This window comes from Felis catus, chromosome D3, assembly GCF_018350175.1.
Source record: "Felis catus isolate Fca126 chromosome D3, F.catus_Fca126_mat1.0, whole genome shotgun sequence".
Lineage (NCBI taxonomy): Eukaryota > Metazoa > Chordata > Mammalia > Carnivora > Felidae > Felis > Felis catus.
Genome location: NC_058379.1, coordinates 9,073,185 through 9,096,292, shown reverse-complemented (window position 1 = coordinate 9,096,292; position 23,108 = coordinate 9,073,185). Strand labels below are relative to the sequence as shown.

The window sequence follows — 23,108 nt, the reverse complement described above, 5'->3', positions numbered from 1 at the left end:
GTGCTAGCCAGCAGGAAGGCTTCCAGGAGGCAGGGCCCACAAACACCCGTTAGGTGGGTGTGACTCTCTCTATTTTATAGTTGCAGCCAAAGAAGGCTCAGCGAGGGGCGTGACCTGCACAAGGTCTTACCACTCTAACTACTGTGCTCCCTACCTCCAGGATGTATGTTTGCAGCTGAGCCCAGTGGAGAAGAGCAGGCCAAGCCTGTCACTTGAAGAGGGGGCTATGGAAGACAATTCCAGCTAGAGTCCAGTGTGGACAGACGCTGTGTAGGAGACTTGCTGACTGATGCTCAGATGACCCACCCAGCTGGTCTTGTATAGAGCCAACTCTGGGCACCATCGACCTGGAGGATAGCCTTCTCTAAGGGTTGTTGGCGGGGGGCAAGGCACCCCAATCCCTACCCAGATCTCTACCCTCAAGAGCAATGGGAGTCACTAAAGTGCTTTTAAGTGTGGAGATGGAGAGAGAGGAAAAAAAAAGCAGGGAAGGGGGTGAAGAAGGGCGAGGGTTGGGATGAATGGCAATTTTGCACAGAATGGCCAGGGAAAGCCACATGGAAAAGATGACTTTTTGGGAAAGACTTAAAGAGGGTGGAGAATCCAAACAAATGGCTATCTGGGGGAAGAGCCTTTCACTGAGAGGGAACAGAGACTGAGAAAGAGAGGGAGAGAAAGAGATACAGGGAGAGTAGCAGAGGGCATATTACAGTGGGAGAGAGAGGGACAGACATGGAGGGGGAGAGAGAAACAACTACCTAACTGCCCCTTCATGGCAGCCATGTGGGCAGCAGCTGGTCAAGCTCCCGCCTTGTCCCCCTCCTCTCTGGGCTGAGCTGGTGATCAGGCCTCATTACAGGAGCTGTGAGCATCAGGAGCTGGGCCTCTGAAGAGGATTCTGCTACCAAGCCTTCCAGGTGAATGGGTTCAGGGACTTCACTCAGTATGTGTGTGTGTGTGTGTCGGGGGGTGTCCCCTGAGGGGCACAGGGAGCCGCCTCCATCCTCAGCACCTGGCCCAGGAGACCGGGGCTGGTGCTGCCACAGAGAGCTCTGTGCCCAGCACTGCCATCAACATTGCCTCCTTTCAGCCTCACGGCTGTAACAATACCCGCTAATATCTGTGGACGGCACAGACCAGCTTATCGGTTTACGTGCACAATCTCACCTCCACCTGTCATCACCTCACACTGTCACCATTTTACAGACAAGAAAACTGAGGCATAGAGGGTTGCTATTGCTTATCTAAAGTCAGCAGCCAGTAAGTAACAGAGCCGGTATTTCCTCCTAAGTCTGATTCTAAGAATCTAGGTTCTTCCATTATACTAATTTCTTTAAGCAGGGAAATTTTCACCCTGCTAAAGTAATCTTTGCATATGATAAAACCTGCAACAGCACAGAAAGGTTTAATATTCAACAGTGTTCTATCTGTTCTATCAGAGGTGCCCACCATCATTCTGTGTCCTTTCAAAGATAGTCTATTCATATTCAAGCACACAAGGAAGAATAACCTTTCTCTTCTTTTGTTTTCCTCAGATACAGCATGCTACGTACCATGTTCTGCAACTTGCCATTTTCACTGAATTTATCTTGCCTGCTCCTTTCATCGGTACGTAAAGAGCATCTGGCTTCGTTTTTACAGCCACAGAGTACTCTGTGTGGAGGTGCCTTATTTTATGCAGCTGGTCCCTCACTCATGGACACTTAGGTTATTTCTGGGCTCTAGCTATTACTACCCATGCCACACTGCACCAATGTATGAAGACATTCATCTTGGTGCCCCTGTGTGGGTTATGTCAGAGGGTAATTTCTCAGATAGAGAAGGGCCAGGTCACAGGGCAGACACATTTGTAAATGTGATAGAGGCTGCCAGCCCGCCCTCCAAAGGCACCGCATTGATTGTCTCTCCCACCAACCACATGAGGGACTGCCTGTCCCCACAACTATGCCGAGACTACTAGGCACACTTTTATCAGAGTGTCGGGGCAGCAGGGATGTGAAAGGGAAAAAGGGGAGGGGCATGCACAATGGGAATATGTCCAGAAGAGGGTGAATAGGTGACAAGGAAGATGCTGAATGTGCCAAGGACTTGCTCTGTGAATTTAAAAGAAGTTACTAGACACCTCTTTCCTTGGCCTGGAATTCTTCTTGAGCCAAATGAGCTTGTTGGTCACAAATGTCCATGGTGGCTGCTGGGTGTTTCTGAGTGCCTTAGACTGATGGTCATCGCCATCAAACAGCATGTGCCAGGCACACTGTCTGGGCTGACATGTATTACCTCACTTCATCCTCACAGTCACCTGGATAGCGAGGTCTTATTATCAGCCCTATTTGAGGATTGGGGAAGTGCAGCCCAGAGAGGTTCAATTGCTTGCCCAAGGTCACACAGAGCTAAGAATGTGATGATGCTGGGCTTTGAACCAAGGTCTACCTGACTTCAGGGTTCAAGCTCTTAACCAGTGTGTTATCCTGGTCAGAGGTTGACTGGCTCCCAGCCAGGTGATCAATGAGCTCTCCCTGCCTCCGAGACCCCATTATTGCCCCTTCCTACTGATGGACCTCTCAGCCCTGAGATTTCTTTGCATGGAAGCTTCCTGGTGACCTCAAACTTGTTCCTCTAACTGAAGGAATTGGAGCCTGGGCACAACTCTGTGCCCATAAGGATAAAGCAGAAGCTGTTCCCAGGAGTCCTGGAAGCCCAAACACCAGGTCTCCCCATGGAGATCATTGAAATTTCTATAGTTCTGGTTTCTTCTTTCTCCCCTGGAAAGATGGCCTGCCATCCTTGGCTATCCAAGTGCCCAGTGGAGTCCCCACTGGAGGTACATGCATAATTCATTCATTCATTCATTCATTCATTCATTCATTCATTCAACACATATTTATTGAGTATTCTCCACTGAGGCTGAGAGCCAAGACTCCAGAAACCAACCTGAACTTGACTTTCAGCCTCGCCACTTCTTAGCTCTGTAATCTTGGGGAAGCCACTCACTGCCTGGGAGCCTCAGTTTCTGCATTTATTAACAGGTATAGTTATTACCAACTTCCTAAGGTAATCGGGCAGCTTGAAGGAGAAAGGTGCATCTAGAAGGAAGTGCTTGGCATAGGATCTGGGGCAGGTGTTATTCTGCCTATTACCGACCTCTGCCCTGCCCTTGGGGAGCTTAGGCCATCCTCCACTATGAACTTTCTAAAAGTAGCTGGCAGCTGCCAATTCCAAGCAGAGCTGGCTTCAGGGAACTGGGAGGCCTTGGCACTGGCGCCTGAGCCTTTTTCCCCATCCCATCAAATAACGAATCGTCAGACTCGGCCACCCCACGATGGTCTCAGGTTTACAGCTGTTCCACCATCAAGGACGCTGGGGCTAATGGCTCTGAGATGAGAGATCAACTGGAGAGCGCCAAGATGATGGATGCACGTGCCCAACGCCAGGATGCTGGCCGCTGCGCTGCATGTAAAAGGGAATGCCTAATTTGTTCATACCCACAATTACCTGGAGCCTGCTCTTCAGGTATGATTGAGTGCGGAAGGGGTCCCAAGTGCGGTCTCTGTTTGGAGGAATTAATTATTTCAAGTGGCGCCAACCTTTGAGCTCGGTTGCTTGGATAACCTTCCCTCCCTCCCCACTCATCAATGGGGATGCATCCCTGGTTAGGACCTGCCTGATGTGGAATGAAACAAGGAGAACTAAAAATACAGGCATTCTGGAGAGGCTTGGAGATTGCTTTTTATACCCCATCCTGCCCTGAAACGTTTTTTGTGCATCAAGCCTTCACACTGCACACTTTTAAACAGATATAACACCCGACACACACACACACACACACACACACTCAACTTCCCTCCCCCTGAGATTATGTGCACCCCATCAGAGATAATCCAATGAGCCGGCGGGCCACTGCACCCCCGCTGAATTACAAGGATTTCTCCTGCCAACCAAATATTTCATCCAGCTGTAGATATCATGAGGAAACGGCAAACAAAGAGAGAGATTTAATAACTGGAAATAAGACTAAGGATACAGATAGTTTAATTTTTTTTTGTATTGCATCTAATTGCAATCAACAGTAGACATCTGACACAGTGACAGCCTCAGCAAAATTGCTGCTGAGAGAACAGAATCTTTGTCTAAAAATAATCAGACATTCTGTGCACCACTGTTTGTTATAACGGTAATCGATGCTGGAGGCTTTGAATTCCATCAATTTATAGATCTGCGCCAGCCTGCCTGGCGATGGGGCGCGGTGCACTGGGGCCCTTGCCGGCGCGGGCAGTGCTGGGGCCCGGTGTGTGATTAAGATAAGCCCCGATTCCTTTCATACATTCCTTATCAGGGTCTAATTCTCCAGCAGGTAGAGATGTTCACAACAGTTAAAGATTAGTGCAGCTTCTCAGACGCCAAATTTGAGGGTATTGATCAATAAATCAAATCAGGCCAATCAATGGCCCAATCAGGAGAGTCTAGCCAGTGCATTATTACCGGCGCCTCCAAGCCAAGGCTTTTCATGGGTTTCATCAAAACAGCCTCACCTTGGCTTCCCGCCAGCTGCTGGCTTGCCTAATAGACTCCACAGCCGAGAGGGGCTCCTGCCCAGCGGAAGAGCAATAAATTTCTCATCAAACAGCCGATGGAGAAACAAGATGAACATCTGTTTTGCTGCAATGAAACTCCTGTGTTCTTCAGAATGCGCAAACCGCCTCTGACAGACCACCCCAAAGGCGGCTTCCCTGGCACGCGGCGGCCCCACGGAATATTCCGCCGGTTATTTCAATCAGGTAATTTAAGGAGACTTTTGCAGTCTTCTCTCTGCAGCTACCGGAGCTCTGCAAAGGCTGTTCCGGCACAGTCGATAATAAATGCCATCCTGGGACCCTGCAGTATGAAGGCAATTTTATGATGCCCATTATGTGGCAATGTAACTTCATTAAAAGCTGTTTATTCCCCCTAAGCATTTTAAGCACTTTGCCTCACCCATAAAGGAGGAGCCGGGAGGTTACTTTTACAGAAAGGGTTCTGGGCTGTATTTCTTCCCTCAATAACACGGAAGAGCCTCGCCCACTGGCCTTCTCACTTCAAGGAGACGAGGTGGCCCCAGTGCCCAGGAAGGCTGGGTGAGGACTGTTTTCCCCAGAACCCAGCCATGTAAGGGCTGAGAGGTCCAAGAAAGGGGAGGCCTGGGAGGCCTCCGTTCCACCAGACCTTTGTTCTGGATCCTGCAAGACAGAGATGAAGAAAGTTCTGGAATATGCCAGCCAAATGCAGCATTTTTTCAAACTGGGGTCCCTTGGACTATTCCTTTTGCTCTTCCATGTTGACACTAATCCAAAGAAATTATAACTTCGCCTGTGGTGAAGGCCCAGATTCTCTTCTTCAGAGATAGCTGGCAGCTGGAAGATCATCTCATGGCCCAGATTTGAATGCCACATGTCAAGGCTTCTTTGGCAGAGGTCTGCAGACTCCAGGGATGAGAGAATCAACTCTCAAGGATCTGCAAAATTTGTTTCTATCTCTTTAAAAAGATCTGTTCTTGTCATGAGCCCGAGGAGAGATGTATTAGAAGACGGCATTTTGGCCTCCGTGAAAGCAGAGGAGGGGAAAGGAGGGGAGCGCATGCTTCTGCAGTGGCGAGCAGCCTGCAAGTACCAGAAAGACTGAGAGCATGATGGTTCCCCTCTGTGCCGCAGTTTCCCCACCTGCCAAGTGGGGCTGATGATACCCATCTCCGGGGTCTGCTGTGGTGCAGAAAAGGTCCTCTTCAATGAGTGATCATAAGGGTCCCTTAGGATCCTTCTCATTTGGATGAGCTCAGTGTCCAAGAGGAGGGAGAACACTGACTCAAGAGGGTCATGAGACAGCTGGGCCAGTGGGTGGCAGGCTGTGGGGCTGGAATTCTGTGTGGGATGCAGTGGGGCACATGAGAGGGTCTGGAAGGTGGAGCACATGGTGGAGGGGAACAGTTGGGGAGACATGTCTAACATGGTGGCATTCAGAACGAGGATAAAAACCACGGGCCCCCTGAAGATCAACCACATGATATGTGAAGCTACAAGAAATAGAATAGTAACAACAACAAGAACAACAACAACAACAACAACAACAGTAATACTAGCAGTGGTAACAGCCAATGCTATTAGCCCAAATTCTACGCCAGTCACTGTTCAAACTCATTTATTCTAGTTGTATAATTATCATCCCCATTTTGCAGATTAGGAAACTGAGACCCAAAGAGATAAACTTAGTCTTCCCAAGTCACAATGCTAGTAAACAGAATTAATCGTTAACATTTCTTGGGTCCTATTTTATTTTATTTTATTTTATTTTATTTTATTTTAGAGAGTAGGGGAGGGGTAGAGAGAGAGAGAGAGGATCCCAAGAGGCTCCATACTGTCAGCACAGAGCCTGATGCGGGGCTTAAAACCACAAACAGTGAGATCATGACCTAAGCTGAAATCAACGGTCGGTTGGATGCTTAACTGACTGAGCCACCCAGGCACCCCTCTTGGGTACTTATTTAATGCCAGAAACTGATCTCTGATCTGTGCACCTTATATGCATTCTCTTGATTTATCTTTGTAACACCTGTCCAGGGAGGAGGGCTTATTGTTATTACTACCATTTTATAGATGAGGAAACTGAGGCTCAGAGACAGAAAGTGATTTAAGCAGATCAGTAGGGGTGGAGCTAGGACTAACATACATTCCACAGTCCTTGAAGCCTTTCAGGGCTATTTCCTGGCCTCCCAGGGGGCCTTGCCAGGAGGGGAGGAGACGAGGGGAGTTCACAGATCCTCACAAGGCTCCCAGGTTCCACTATTACTAGGCAGTCAGAGAAACTTCCTGCACAGGCTTTGCCCAGCTTCCCTCTCAGTCTCCCTGCAGTGACCACTGATCTCCTCGTGTCCTTCCCTGCCTCAGAGCCTGAGCTCTTTCCTGAGCCTGGTAAATGCCCACCATTTCCAAGATGCTACTTCTTCAGGAATGTTCTGCTGGGGCTCCAGAGCCCCTGCATTTCCCAGTCAGAACCCTCAGCACAGGCATAAATAATTTGACTTTGTTACAAGGTAACCATATCATAAACGTCTACTTCTCCCATTGTACCCAACTCTATTCACCTTTGTATACCCGGCCACAGAGTAGGCACTTAAGAAATGTTGAATGATCAAAGTAGGGACCCCTGCCTTTTCAGTGTCCCTCAAGGCAACATGGTCCACATGTGGCAGAACCATGTGGCAGAACCATGGGGTGCTCCAACTCCCCCATGAAAAGAATCCAGGTACATGTTGAATTTCCAGTGTCCTTTTCCCTTTCCAGATGTGTAGTCTTCAAATTCAGATCCAGTTCTAAGTATGTTCCCTGTTTGAAACGTGGGGACAGGGGTGGGTAGCTAAATCTGTGGTTTTGTAGGAAAGAGAGAGAAGGAGAGCAAGAGAGGGAGAGGAAGGAAGGAAGGAAGGAAGGAAGGAAGGAAGGAAGGAAGGAAGGAAGGAAAGGTTACAGAGAGGAGATGGGGTCATGGGTCCACACTGGAGCCATGGAAGTTGTGAAACAAAGATGACCCAGTCAGAGGGCTGGACTTGTCAAACCAAGAGCAAATCATAATCCTGCCAGACCATGGGGCTGTCCGCCAAAAATACAGATTTGTGAAGGGGTATCTCATACAGAGAGGCCACAGTATATTAGATTTATCATACACTCCAGCCAAGATGTGCTGCTGAGATTTCGGGGCAAGATTTATTACACTGGCTGGTTTTTAAAATGAAAGTGAAAAGAGGATATTCTGGCAAAACCGCGGGCTGTTAATGGGGTGAGAATCACATAAAATGGATCATCTTCGAATCTCCTCGTATGCACAGACAGACTTTGCAAAAAACCGTAGAGTTTTCAGAAAAAAGACGCTCAACCCAATGTTTTCACACTGACCTGCCAGTTGACTTTAAGTGAATTATTCTCATTCCTTGGATGTGTGTTTCTTATTTGCAAACAACAGCAATAACACAAAATAATAGCTCTTATTTACTGGTTGATTACTATTCACTGGACACTTCACATGAATCAATTCTTTGAATCGTGGCAACAACCCTTTGAGACAGTGTTGCTTTTATACCCATTATACAGATGAGGAAACTGAGGTTCCAAGGTGTAGTCAGTCAGTGGCAAAGCCAGAATGCTAACCCAGACCTGGAACCAGCTGCAGTGAGAAACCTTCACTGACCTTCTGTTCTGAAAAGGTGGCTCTGCCCGTTCAGATCAAAGTTATGGGATACATTCAGACCTTATCATTCCTGTTCTCAAAAGAGAGGTTCTAACAAGGAAGGCCCAGTCACCCTCCAGTCCTGGTGGTATGTGCCTTTTGCAGAGACAGCTGCAGACAAAAAAAAAAAAAAAAAAAAAAAAAAAGCGTGATTTTATTTTGGTTTCTCCTGTTTGCTTTTGGGTTTTCAGCTTCAGCTTGTGCCAGGCAAAAGTGGGCTCTGCTCCCAGCGGCACCAAAAACATTTCAGAGGCAGAAACCACAGGAATGCTGACATGCCAGAGGGGATTCAAACGTGAGGATGTGAAAGCCTCCTAGGTGAGGTGTCATGCCTTTAGCAGGCATCCAGGATGGGGAGGACCAGAAACTCTAGAACAATGCTTCTTAATGTGTTTGTGTGTGTGTGGGGGTGGGGGGGTGATTTTGGCCTCCAGGGCACATCTGGCGAGGTCTAGAGATACTTCTGCACTGTCATCACACTGGAGGGTGCTACTGCTGGCATCTAGCTGGTAGAGGCCAGTGGTGTTGCTAACCATCTAACAATGCAAAGAACAGCCCATAACAAGGAATTATATGGTCCAAAATGCCGGTCGTGTGTGAGGTTGAGACACCCAGAGCTGGGGGGAAATTTACCCTGGAGAACAGAAGACTCAGAGAAGGGGCACCTTTACATATTTGAAAAACAGGAGAGGAGCTCAGACCCCTATGGGCAGAGGAAGTTACACACAAGCAGGTTTCAGGTCACCGTAAGGAAGACAGCCCTGATAGCGATAAGTGAGTTCCCAGTCCTTAAAGGATTCCCCGCGTAAATGGTTAACTGCTGGGCTCTGTGGAAGGGAAATCAAGCCTAGAACAGGGAGCTGGATGCAATGACCTTTCTTTTTCCATACAAACCTGACACCGGATAAAGTTCCCAGGACAGCAATGAAGTTTGAGGTTCCTTCTGGAACCTTCCATGGATTATCTCATTTAACGCTGCCTGAGGTGGAAAGAGGTAAATCACCTGTCTGAGCTCACAAAGCTGGTAAGAGGGCAAGTTACCAGTTCAAAACCTGTGTCTGGCGGGTTTTAAACCTCATTTGGAAGATACTCCTCAAATACAACAATTCTCCTTTCACTCTGAAAGCACAGCCCCAACCCCAGGGCCAAGGACCCACCCGACTTATCACTGCCTTGATTTAGAATCAGTCAGAAAATCTGGACCCAGCATTTGAGACCTAAGTTCAACAGTTCAGCCCTCTCCCATGTTAAGGACACAAAAACAAGTTCCCTAAATGGCCCAGCCCCCTGCTTATTTTTTTAAACAAAAACACTGCAACCGGCAGTGAAAAGACATTGTCCCAAGCACACACTTTAATTGATGTCCCCGACCATTCAGGAACATGGATGAAAGAAAACTCGCTTTATTAATAGGCCCTCATGCTAATTAGCACAATTTATTGTCAGGGAGGCTGCCCCTGCCTTCTGCAAACGTTACAAGTATGGACAAAAAAACTTTTGTCGCAAACTCAACACAGTACTGCTGCGTGACCAAGACTACCACGCCAGCCACAATGACGGGGAAAAGCACAGGGCTTAAAGGGGCTGCTCCGAGGCACTGGATGTCGCCCTATACATTTATGACATAACTTGACCATTTCCCACTGATAAGAATGACCCAAATTTAAATGTCAGCCATTTCTGCACGAAAATACCCATTTCTTGCCACTTTGAGGAACTCCCTAATGACCGGGAAGCTTTGTGGAAAAGTGGAAAAAGGTGCGGGTGAGGGGGTGGGGGAGCTGGGTAAAAAACCTTAAATGTTTAATATTCAATAAATGTGTCAATTTTACATACAGAGGCAAATGGGTCTTTATTGAGGAATTGGTAAATTTCCTCCGAGAAAAGTAAGTGCATTTTAGCCTTCAAGGAGTCCCAGCTGAATAGAAATGGAATGTGATTTGTGATAAAACTCAGCTGCTCTATAAAAGACGTTAAATAAATGTTGCTGTTTCACCAGGGATATACAAAATTGATTGCATTATAGACTGATTCTAAGATGCTGCATCCCTGTACGGCCCCCTCATCAGCTTCCGTGTGTGTGGGAAGCTGCTTTCAGAGACAATTTAGACTACGTTGCAACTCCTATCCTTCATGCTGCAGCAGAATTTTCTAGAAATGCAACATTTCCCCTGCATGCTTTGTTTTAGGTTGAACTATAGGAAACTGCTATTTGACCATTTTTTATTTCCAAAAAAAATGCCAATTTCTTCTATACCTATTTAATATTTCTGGTGGACTGGCCCTGTCACCTTGAGTAAGGCCCTTGATACTTACTAAGGGAAATTTGGTGACTGTCTAAAGGTTGAGGTGTCATGGCTCCTTTAGTCTGTTCACCAGAGGGCACTCTGGGCCTGAGTGAGAATCTTGCCTTTCTTTCAGTTCAGCTGGGTGAGCTTGGGAGCATCTCCTGTCCTTTCTGAACCTCAATTTGCCTCATTTGAAAAATGGGTTCAATTCCACCTTTTGCTCAGGGTATTTGGAAAATCCAATGAGGTAACAGATGTGACCCTAGCTGGTAAACAAATGTTCATGACCTACCAATTATGATAAGGTATTTGTTGTTATCCAACCATGCCTCAGTGTGTGAGCAGATATGACACACACAGACCTGCCCTCAAGGCACTGATAAGGTCAGTGTCAACATATGACTTCTTCAGGTAAGAAATCAGGTTTCAGGGATTGATGGGTGGATTCAAACTGATCAGGAAGGCTTTCCAGGAAGGGGATGCCTGGACTCAAACACTCTCAGACATGTCCATGCTTTCCATGCCCAGTGACACCAGCGGGTCTAGCGACCTCCAATTCCCAGCTGGATACCTGCATAGCCTCTTCGTGAGGTTCCCTGGCTTCATGCAAGCCACTCTTCCACCATCCCCTTCCTGCCTTGGCAGCCAGAGAGAGGATTTCAAGATACAAACTGGATGCTGGCACTTTCCTGCTTAAAACCTGCCCAGGCTTCCCGTCCAATTTCAGATAAAATCCAAACTTTCCAGGTCAGCCTGCAAGCCCTATGGGGCCAGGACCCTATGCTTTCCTCTAGCACATCTCTCCGCAGTCCTCTTTACTTTGCTCCTACCATTCTGCCCCTTATTCTGGGCCTGGAAAGTGCCAAGCCAACTATATGGCCTTTGCTTCCACAATTCCCACTACCTGGACGCCCTCTCCTTCCAGTCTTTTGCCTACTTTGGTGGTTCCCAAAGTGTGGTCCTTAGACAACAGCAGCAGCAGTGTCACCTGGGACCTTATTAGAAATGTAAATTCTTAGACCAGCTCCAGACCTGATAAATCAAAAACTCTGGGGGTGATGCCCAGCAATCTTTTCAACCAGTCCTCCTCCGGCTGATTCTGATGCACACTCAAGTCTGAGAACCACTGGCCTAGGTCAGCCCTACCCCCTATGTCAAGGTTCAGCTTAGGCATTACTTCCTTAAGACCAGCACCCCCAAGATAAGGTCAGGTTCTTACTGTCATGGGTCCCCACTCCCTGCTCCTTATTTCTATGAAGCACTACTGCAATTATGATGTAATAATTAATTGTTTCACGTCTGTGTCTCTTCATAGCTAGACTAGAAGCTTTCTCCATGAGGGCAGGTACCAATGTGCCCCAGCAAGTAATTGTGCCTGGCAGAGAGCAAGTGCTCAGTAGCTATGTGTTGGATGAACAGATAAATAAATGCATGGAGAACAAATGAAGGCGTCCCGGAAGAATGATAGACGTTCATAAAGAAAACAACCCTGGGAATCCTATTCGCCATCCACCAATCCATAGAATACCCCCAACCCCATCTGACGTCTGACCTTCTAAATATCACTCCAGTCGAGTCAGGGACCAATTACAGCAGTGCCTGGAAATGACCATCAAATTAGAAAGAAGGCGGGGGAGGGGGGGAAGGCAAACCAGCAGAGAGGAGATTCCCATCCGGTGGATGAACAGCACAGTGGCTAAACTGGACCACCCCCTGGAAGAACAGCAAACCTCTCTCTCCTTCCCCAACAGTGACTGTGCAGAAAGCTTCCAAATAAAAACCCAGAGACTGACAAAATTGCAAGCAGGAAATCTGCCTGTCAGCTTGGAAGATCCCTGTCCCACAGTCGTCTGAATCTACAGGCTGAGAGACGGAGTCTGTATGAAGCACTGAGTTTACTGGAAGCTTCTTGATGCTCCATGGCAGTTTGTTCTGCTCTCTTGGAGCTAAAGCTAGAAGGGAAATCACTTCCTTTCCTATAACTCAGAGCAATTATATTCTCTTAACGTGGACATCTGGCTCGCTGCTGCTCTCCTTACTTACGTTTTCCAAATGCTATCAGTTCTGGGAAGACCAATTATTACTGAAAAGTCGAGAAACGCTCACCGGTTATTTGCATTGATTTGGTTGACAAGACACAGGTTCCTTATGAACTATGGATGTCTGTGGAGGGGACAGGGAGGAGAAAAATGCAAGAATCCGGGAGAGCTCGGGCATTGGAGCCTCTACCAACTGCAGGGACCAGAGGAGGAAGAATACTTTGCTCAGGATGGGGACACTGAACTGCCCTCCCAGAGCCCCCCAAACAAAGCCGTTTCTGTAAAGACAAATGGGTAGCCAGCGTCGGCCAGCACTGCAAGCAGCCACGACGATATAATTGGCCTGTTACCGCATCATCTTTAATCAATAGGATCCGGAGTTTCCACAGCTTGTACAGCCCAAATCTCCCTGGCAGCCAAGAACCAGCGGGTTGTTAAAAGGCCCGATAGTTCTGCCTCGCTAATGGGTGGCTTGTTCCCTCAACCCTGCTGATTTTTTAAATAAACCTAAATTCCAATAATTGTTTAATGTTTATTTTTATTTAGTTCTGGTTCAGATGCTCTGCGTCTCTCTGACAGAAATTGATATCTGGCTCATGGTGAGCTTTATTAAAACACACACATACAGACACAAACACACATACACTCACGCATATGCCACACACCCACTGGGAAGTGGTTTACTTATTTGGTTATTTATCTAGCTGAGGTGTAGACCCACGCATCTAGAGAAGATGGACCAAAGGACAAACTTGCCAAGCTCTGCTTTCTCTCTGGCTCCTTCCCAGGGAAGTGGGGAGAGACCTGCTAAGCTTTCATCAGGGAGCCCTATTCTTCATTCGGGCAATACACATAGGTTATGTCTGGCCTCTAGTTGTGACCTTGCTGGAAACATCTCTGACTTCTTCAGTGTCTCTGTGGGCACATGATGGAACGACTCACCAGAGAGGGCACCCTGCTCCTTTCCTGTATGTGTTCAATATAAACCCCCCTGGCCACCTGTGAAAAACAGGGACAGGGGTGGAGGCTTACCTGCCCCTGCACAGGAAACCAGGAGGCAGAAAGTCTCAAACTGCTTGCACTGGGCTGGAGAGAGACCTCTCCACTTTCATACAAGCCCGGCTTGTCTTTCCATCTGGCGTGTCTGAGAAAAGCCTAGGCGAGTCTGAGTTAAAGGCAAGGTTTTTCAGTGCTTTCTCAGTCCTATCTTTGGTGCTTGTACTGCAGGCTTATGCTGTGCCTTTCATCATAAGAGGTTCATGCATTCGCTCACAGAATCACTACAAACCGATGACCTGAAAATCAGGCTTATCAAACTTGAGACTTTCCTTCCCACACACCGTACTCTGTCCATCAAACTGGGGGTTGTCTTGACTTTGCTATCTTCTTTACCCCTAAGTCAAACCAGCCACTGAGACCTGTGATGTCCGCTATGGATGGGGGTATCCCAGCATCCATTCCCTCCTTCTGATACTACTGCCACCTGCTGGTTCAGACCCGTGAGGCTTCACCAGGGCTACCGTGAAACCTCTTGCGGGCCTCTCCCTGCCTCTTCCCTCCTCCTCCACTGATTTTCAGACCTCCACCAGAGTTGCTGATCCCAGACACAGGCCTGATCTTGTGACTCCTTGATCCTTCCCCAGGGCCTCCTCTGGCTTCCTGGGAGATGCCCAAACAACTCCCACGGCATTTACACTCCTTTCTATTCTGTTTCCCTCCACCCAAGCCTTTCTAGTGCATTTGGCCGTAGATCAAGGACCCAAACGCTGTAGAGGGACAATCTGCCACTATTTTCGCCTTTCCAACAAACAAAACATTATAGGAAACAGTGTTAAAGTGCCTCTTTCCATTGGAGACAGGGAAACTTTGAATTACCAAGAAGTTTCTGCAGCGGGTACAAAGAAGTGTTGGAAAGAACCCAGGTCTGGTCATCAGAAGAGCTGGGTTTGCTTCCACTGCAGCCACTTACCAGCTGTGTGTCCTGGGCACGTCACCCCACTTCTGTGATTCTGGGGGTGGCTGCCATGTGACTAATAATCTCATCCTGGGAGGCTTAGGCCCAAAGCTCAGGTTCAATCCTTCACCACTGTGGGGGCCTGCTATTGTTGGCACCCCAATTCTTGGAACTGATTACCTCAAATTCTAACCACCACCAATCCCCCCCCCTTCCACTGAGGCATTCAAGTGCCCCCCCACCGTCTGTACCTGGAATTTGCTTCCGTCCGTAGCAAGCCACACAGACAACCTCTATCTAGCAGGCTCTCTGTTTTCCTTGGAGGGCCCATGGGTCACTTTGCACCCCTCACCCCACTGCCCTCTGGGCCCTGCTGTCTTGCCACCGGCCACAGCAGCGGAACCAGGTTTCTGTGCAGACCCACGTTCTAATAATTGTCCCCATATATACGGCGTGTACTCTGGATCTATTATCAGCTAATGAGTAAATAATATTCTGTTCTAAATCCAAAAGCGCTATTAGATACCAGAGGGGGACTAATGGGTGTTTTAAGACCCCTTTAATCACATATTAACGTGCCGCGAAGCAGGCTGTGGAGCCCATATGCCAACTGCCCTGCGAACGAGGAGGCTTCTTTCCTTTAAGCAAAGAACAAAGCAGAAAAAGATAGCAAGCCTTCGCCCCTGGGTCTGGTCAAGCAGCCAGGCCAGCCCTGGGGCTGGAGGAACCCCCCCAAAGCTGCTTTGCTGTCTCTAAGTTAGAGGGATGTTGCCGAACCTGCCTCTCCTTTTTGAGGGTGTTATTGGGAAAGGGGTTGGGGCTAGTGTCCTCAGGCCACCATAACAAAGTACCATCAATGGGGGCCTTAAAACAACAGAAATTTATTCTCTCACAGTTCTAGAGGCCGGGAGTCTGAAAGTCAGCTGTTGGCAGGGCCGCGCTCCCTCTGAAGGCTCTTGGGGAGGAGGCTTCCTGGCTCCTTCCAGCCTCTGGTGGCGGTCAGCTGTCCTGGGCGTTGCTTGGCTTGGGGCTGCACCGCTCCCATCTCTACCTCCATAGTCACAGGGCCTTCTCCGTATGTGTCCTCTCCTCACACACCAGTCATTGGATTCAGGGCCCACTCTGATGCGGTATGACCTCATCTTATTATATCTGCAGAGACTCTTTTCAAATAAGGTCATATTCTCAGGTTCTGCATGGATGAGAACTTTTGGGGGACACTATTCAACACAGTACAGGGGTGAGGGTCTGGGTGTGGTGGGGGAGGAAGAGGCTCAGATATGGAGCCTTACTTCTGAGTGACTGTAACACGAAGTTCCTGCCATTTTGCCCTCCTCTGGCCCTGCCCATCACACATTCCAGAAAAGTTCAAGCACCCGACCCAAATTCCTCCCACCGATCCATCGTGTCATATTAGCAACTTAGTTTCTTATTAGCCACTTCCCATCGCATCACATTAATATTTGTTTTCCCTAATACAATGCAGGAGTCTTCTCAGATTAGCAACTTTCTCATCACATTAGTGGAAACAACTCCTAATACAATACAATCCGAATATGACACAGTCTGATGGAGAATTGCTAACGCAATCCGACTCCCCTCTGCCTTGGTACAGGAATGTCGTCCTGTTGTTGAGCAATGTGGGGGCATGCTGAGACAATCAAGCCCCTGGTGAGCAGAGTCACACAGGCCACCCTCGACAGATGGAATGAGATTTGGGTCTCCCCAAAGGAGGAGGTCTCCCTTAGAAGGAACCAATGCGGGGTCTCTCCTGTTTCCACACCCACCCTACTCCCATAAGGAACATTCTGGCTCTTCTCCTAAACATCCAAGAAACCTTGGAATCTGCAGGAAAAAAGAGACAGGTAGAGAGAGGGGTCCATTATACCTTCCACAACCTAGTTCTCTGAAGCACTAACTTTATTGGTGTGACAAGGCAAGGCTGGCATTGCCAAGGTTAATTCATCAAGGATGTGTAGACACAGCAGAGCTAGGGCGATGTGAGGAGCCAGCAAAGCGGGCTGTTGTGCTGACAAGGCCGCCGGGGATGGGGGTGATTACACTGAACTGGTGACAGGCTCTCACAAAGTGGTTTACGGAAAATCCCACTGGAGCCTGCTTGAGCTCTGGACTGACTTGGGTTCAAATCTATCACTGCTATGTCCTAGCTGGATGATCTTGGTCATGTAATTTAAGTCTCTCAGTGCCACAGTTTCCTACTCTGTAAAATGGGGGAAAAAACAGGGCCTACCTGTGAGGTTGTTATGAGTCAATGAGATATGAACAGAAAATATTTAGAAGCTTGCATAGCACTTGGCATGTGAAAAATCAGCCTTAAGACACAGTCATGGCGAGGAATGCAAATCCCAAAGTAAGTCAAGTTCAACCACATGTTCTGAGTGAGCTCTGGGCTAGACACTGTGAAAAAACAAGAAGTTGAGTCTCTCCTGTGGAGGCATGATGAAGAACCGGGAGGCAGGGGTCATACCATGAGAAGTCTTCAAGCCAAACCAAGGAGTCTGAACTTCATCTTCAGGCAAACTGGGAGCCATGGAAGCAAAAGGCCTCAAGTTTTAGTAGAGCTGAGGGAATGCAGGCCTGTGGGGACAGGAGACGTCGTTTCCCTTGCTGCCAAACCACCTGTCGTACTACTGGCTCCTTAAGTCCTGGCAGAGGGAGAGGCTGGGGGATGGCAAGAGATGGAGACAGACAGGGGCAGAAGAACAGCGAAGAAGCTGAGTGTGGGCTTCTCTGTGGCAGCGCTCACTTTCTTGCTCTCTCTGCCAGCCTGTCTGAGAGACTGGCAGAGCCCCCGGCCCACTGTAAACTATCCCAGGCAAGGTTGCCGAATAATTCTCACTGCTTCAGCATGGCAGCCCACGTGGTAGCCAAGAGCCTGATGCCAAGAGGCAAGTGGCCAAGATTCCCTTCCAACAGAGACATCCTCTTGCCAATCAGAACCCGGCCTGCACACATCTAGTAAAATCGGACTGTTTGCCATCAGCCAAGCGGACACAGTCAGGACTTCTCAACCCTGCCCACCCCCATCCCCAAAGCCTCCCAGAAAGAAGGAGGGTCCACACCCCAAGGACCCAAGCACCTGCCCCCTCCACATTTAACCTCTAGGATCTACCTGGTGAAATCACAGCCTCCGGAGTTAAATGCGTGGGTTCAAAGCCCAGCACCTTCAACTGAGCAGCTGTGCAACCCGGGGCAAGTCACCTAATTTCTATGAGCCCCATCTGTGCCTACACAGTGTGATTTATAACAGTTTCTGCCTCACAGAGTTGTTGGGGGATTAAATGAGATCATATATGAAAAGTGCTTTCCTAACACCCGGCATTTAGTCCATGCTCAATAAATTTTCATTTGGGGCAGCTGTAAGATATTTCATCTATCTGGAACTCAGCTAACTAATAATATCAGCTATCCAGGACAGGGCTAGGGACCAGAGGATTAGCAGAAAAGGCCTCCAAGCAGTTAAAATAAATGCAGAGTCAACACATGGAATGTCCAATCATGAAACCACCCTAATATTTATATAATATTAGGGTCCTATAATTAAATTTCTTAATGTTTATTTTTGACAGAGAGAGAGAGAGAGAGAGAGAGAGAGAGAGAGTGCAAGCAGGAGAGGAACAGAGACATACAGAGCCAGAATCTGAAGCAGGTTTCAGGCTCTGAGCTGTCAGCACAGAGCCCCATGTGGGGCTCGAACTCATGAGCTGTGAGATCGTGACCTGAGCCAAAGGCAGATGCTTAACTGAGCCAAGGAGGCGCCCTGTGGTTCTATAATTAATAATAGTAATAACCACTACTACCAAGCATTGCGCATAGCAATTTAAATACAACTTGTCATTTAACAAGTAGCGTGCTGGTAAATGCTTAACAACCAGTTCTCTGGGGAAAAAAAAAGAGAAGTTTTGATGTGTACCATTTCCGTGTGTAAATTCTTCTACCATGGTCAACTTCTAGCTCCCAGTGTGACGTCACCCTACACCTAGAACTGGGAAGAACAGCTGGTTCTTATCAGCCAGCTCTGGTCACCCCTGCATTCACTGACTCTACATCCCCTATGAAGTCAGTGATATTTTAGCTCCATTTTCTAGACAAGGATAGCAAGGCTCAGAGACACAAACTTCCTTGCCTGAGATGACACAGTCAGCAGGCTGCAGCAGCACTATGATTTGGACCCAGGTCATGTGGATTTCGAAGCTTGCTCTCTGCACGTGGCCCAGTCCCCAACCTTCGTTTAGCACAGTACTCACTTTTTGGTAAAGGTGGGTGATAGTGAGTGTGTGTCCTCCCCCTCAAACCTGTGCCCACCTCTGTTCAATCTGGAGGCCACTTCCTGGTGAGGTGTCTCTGCTCTGGTTCTGCGGATCCTCCTGCAGTCACACCCACCGTGCCCACCCTGACCTGGCCCCCGCCATGACCTCCCCACCACAGACAGCCAGACACCTTTAGAAGATTTTTAAGAAGTCATCCACATTTCGTCAGGATTAAGTTGATAAAAGAGGATCAGGAAAAAGAAATCACAACATGTATGATATCACAAGCTACATATCGCTGACTGCTGTTACTGTTTGCACAAAGTTAGCAAGCCTACAAAGCAGGGACTGTTTGAGTGAAGGACAAGGAACCTTTCATTTTACTTTTAAGAAGTGAAGCTGGGTGGTAGTTTTCTCAAACCACTGTGCGGCAACGTCAGAGTCCACTTACCGGGCCAGCAGTGTGTCTGGGCAGGTGTGACCCACTGTGCCAAAGGGCAGAGGCCAGCACGCATTCCTAACAAAACAGCTGACAGGCCCACATGCCCCACATCCTCACCTCCATAAGCAGCCCCTCAAGACACAGGGACCACGTCCGCAGCATCTGCCTGTCCTCTCCACTTCTCAAACTTTAACGCACACGAGAATCACCCAGGATCTTGTCGAAGTGCAGATTCTGATTCCAGAGGTCTGGTGTGGGGCCGAGTCCCTGCCTTTCTCAACAGGCATTCAAGTGATGCTGATACTGGTCCGTGGTGGACCACACTTTAAGTAGCTAAGGCCTAAATCCCAAACACTCAAATCCCTAAATTGCTTGTGCGTCCCCTAACATTCCTCCGTGTCTCAAGGTTTTATAAATCCCCGAAGCAATTATAGCTTGACTCCTAATCACAAACACCTCAGAGTTTGCCGCAATCCATGCGGGTCTCTCACTTTCACTCTCCATGACTGCCTTGTCTTGTTCTAACTCTTATTCAACAGATACCAAGTGCCCACTCAATACCAGGCCTGCACCGGTGCTGGGAATATGGAAAGACCAATCCCTGCCTGATAGTCTCCTTCATCTGTCAGGAAAATGCCTAGAATCTGTGAGCTCCGTTTCCAGGTAGTAGCAACAGCAGATACTTAGGTAGTACTTAGTAGGTACAAGGGACTGTTCCAAGCGTTTATAAATATTAACCCTTTTAACACACCCTAATCACTGGTCCAGTGATTAACTTCATTTTACAGGAGAGGACTAAAGTTTATGGAAATGAAGTCACCTACTTGCTAAGGATTTTGTAACCTTGAAAACGAAACTATTTAAGCCCCCACAGGAAAAGAAAGTTATATATTTGTGACTAAAGGATGCTCTTGGGTAGTGTCATGAACTTGATCCTGGCAGGGAAGAGTGGGAGTGAGTCAGTAGATACCAGCAGGTAAGTAGTTATACCCGACTGGGGCAGAGGCTTAGATAATTTAGGACTCTTGGTTGTAAGCAGCAGAATCCCAACTCAAAGTAGCTTAAGAATAAAAGGGAAACTGTTGCTCACCTATCTGAACAATGCAGGAGTAGCTTCAGGCATGGCTAGATCCAGCAGCTCAAACAATATTGACAAGGTTTGATTTCTCTCTCTTAGCCCTGCTTCCCTCTGAGGTGTTCTTCTTTCTCACCAGGTCTGGCTTTCCCAGGGTCGCATTCTCCCAGAAGAAAAATGACTTTTCTCCCCACCATGTTCATACATAAGTCACAGGGAAGTTTTATTGGGATGAAACCACATCTACACATGTACATATTATATTGTCCATGATTGCTTTCCTGTTACAGTGGCAGAGATTAGTAGTTAAAAACCACATGGCCTGTAAAGCATAAATGTTTACTATCTGCTCCTTTCCAGAAAAACTTATTTTAGACTGCAATAGCAATAATTGTACACTTAGCTAACATAAACTGAGTGCACAGCTTATACCAGATTCAGTTCTAGGCACTCGTTTGTTTCTTCAAATATGCATTGAGGTGGGAAAACTAAAACTGAAGAGGTTAAGAGCAGTCAAGCTCAAGGCCAGGCAGCCAGCAAGCAACAGAGCTGGGTTGTGAATTCAGTAGCATGACCCCAAATCCCATACTCTTAACAGCTCTGCTAATCAAACAAGGGTCTTCTGGAAGCTTCAGTAGGTAGATTTTCTAAATCAGGGTGTGATTTTCCAACTACTGGTTGGAAACACACCCACACATGCGTGCACACGTTATTTTCTGAAGTATAAATGCTAAAGTGAATGGTGAATCCCACACAGGGTACCCACTGCTCATGAGCTGTTTAGCGTTGTCCCATCAATGCTCTGATGGAAAGAACTGTCCTAATGAATCACTGGGGTCTCCCAGTGGACAGAGTGGCCCAAACCCCCATGAGCTGGCTTAGACTTCATGTCCCAGAAGTAGCGGTTTTAACGCTACTTAAGTCCAACATGAGTGCCAGCCCCTGCCCACCAAGGGCTCCAGGCAGGAACTCCAGTGATAAACCCACCTCTCTTGAGATGGGGTCTTACCAGGTCCCATCATAATCTAAGGAGCCCACGAACCTCTGATGTTTCTCATTAATTTGTAAAGCCCTGCCTAGGAAGTTGCTGAGGCAGCCCCAAGGATGGAGTCTTGTCTCCTGCCCTCAGTGGGTCATTGGGACACTTTGGGCTGGGGGGATAAGAGACCTTTACTGCCAGTAGAGACAGGGAGGCAGGGGTTGGTAGTCAGAGGCAGGTCCCATATTCAAAAGAAAGTTCAGGGTTTCTTATATTTTTGCGTTCAAATTCTGGTGCTGCCACTTAAAAGCTGTGTGATCCTGACCCAGGTGTTTCCACTCTCTGAGCCTCAGTTTCCCCCTCTGCAAAATGGGTACAATGGTAACCCCATTGAAGAGTACCTGTGACTTTAAGAGATAACTTATAGCAAGCGTTTGGCACAGCATGTGAAAACTAAGAAAACGGGCTTTGCGGTTAGACTGGCTTAGTTTCAAATCCTGTCTGCGCACTGCTGTGCAACCACGACTTTGCTGAGCCTCAGTTTCCTGACCTGTATAATGGGAATCATTGCAGAACTTGCCTTAGGGGCTGTTGTGAGGATCAACTCAGCTTATGGGTCATTAGGACTGACACAGTAAAATGCTCAGCAGCTTTAGCTTTTTTCTTTTCCTTATGTCAGATGGGTAATGGGACAAGGTCTTAACAAGATTTGAGGGAGGCACGTGTCACATAACAGTGTGAACACCCAATCATCATGCTTAAGAACTACGAAAGGATCAGCTCTAGCTTTTAAAGATTATGTTCAACCAAGGCACACAAGAGATGATCATCTTAGCAATGCAATGTACCTTTACTTTCTGAGCTAAGGGTAACAGAAACTGGCCTCTGGGAAGCCTGTCCCAGCCTCTGGGGAGGTGATCTACTGTTCCATAGCTCTGATGCTGGGAGACCCAGGCCCACAAATACCCCAGCTCCAAACAGCTCCCTGCTGCTAAGGTTTGGGGCCAGGTCCCCAGAGCAGACATCCCTCTAATGGTTTCTTGCATCAGTGCCCCCCAGGGCTGTGCTAACATAACTGATGGGGGCCTTCGATGCTCTGCTCAGGGCCTCAGAGCCAGGGAAAGGTGGTCTAGCTGGTCCTTGGACATGGCCAGGTCCTCTAAGGACCCAGCCCAGGACTCACTTCCAGGCCACAGGACTCTGAGCTCCAATGGCCCACCCCCCTGAAGAACTGACATCCCTCTGGGAGGCCATTTCAGATCTGCCATGGCCAAGAAGGAACCCTGGGCTCCTGTCTGCTCCTCACTCTTTCTGCCAGCATCTTCCCCATCTCAGGAAAAGGTGGTACATCCATCCAGATGCTCAGGCCAGGAGCCCGGGAGGCATTTCCATTCATTCCATTCTGCCACATTAAATCACCTACCAGTGAGCCCCATCACCTCCACTTTTAGTGAAGCCCAAACCATTCTCCACCCCCACCCAGCCTCCTCCAGGCCATGTGCTTGCCCCCATAATACTGTTTCAGAGAGATCCCTAATAATGCTTTTGGATGGCCTTCTGTCAGTTCTGTGGGTACTGAGTCAAAAACCCAGACCCCCCCCATGTAGCTAAGGAGCCTGCACAGCTAAGTGTAGCTCTGCTCTCCCCCTGCACTTCCAACCTCCACTGGCTCTGGTCACAAGAGCTCTCAGTCCCAGAACAACCCTCTCTGATAAGATCCACACACATGTGCACATGCAGACACACACACAAACCCAGACACTCAGATATTCACAGGGGTAAAGAAGCACACACCCAGACACAGAGATAA

General features: G+C 48.1%; 1 protein-coding gene, 1 long non-coding RNA gene and 1 other non-coding gene across 13 annotated transcripts in view; 1 reads left to right on the top strand and 2 right to left on the bottom strand.

Annotated features, from left to right (window-relative positions):
• The window catches only part of CUX2 (cut like homeobox 2), a 282,708-nt gene that overhangs the window by 130,758 nt on the left and 128,842 nt on the right, over window positions 1-23,108 (bottom strand). The window contains exon 2 of one of the 11 annotated variants that reach the window (XM_045041718.1): window positions 17,020-17,129. The exons of the other annotated variants lie outside the window; for them this stretch is intronic. Coding sequence (XP_044897653.1) covers window positions 17,020-17,022 — 3 coding nt within the window. The 5' untranslated portion in view covers window positions 17,023-17,129. The remainder of the gene's footprint in view (window positions 1-17,019; window positions 17,130-23,108) is intronic. 11 annotated transcript variants of the gene reach the window in all.
• Window positions 10,868-13,100, top strand: LOC123381216. The gene is made up of 2 exons (XR_006587960.1): window positions 10,868-10,949; window positions 11,854-13,100. It is a non-coding gene; the product is annotated as an uncharacterized LOC123381216 (long non-coding RNA).
• On the bottom strand, window positions 21,972-22,075 carry LOC111557404. Its single transcript, XR_002737452.1, has one exon. It is a non-coding gene; the product is annotated as a small nucleolar RNA U13 (small nucleolar RNA).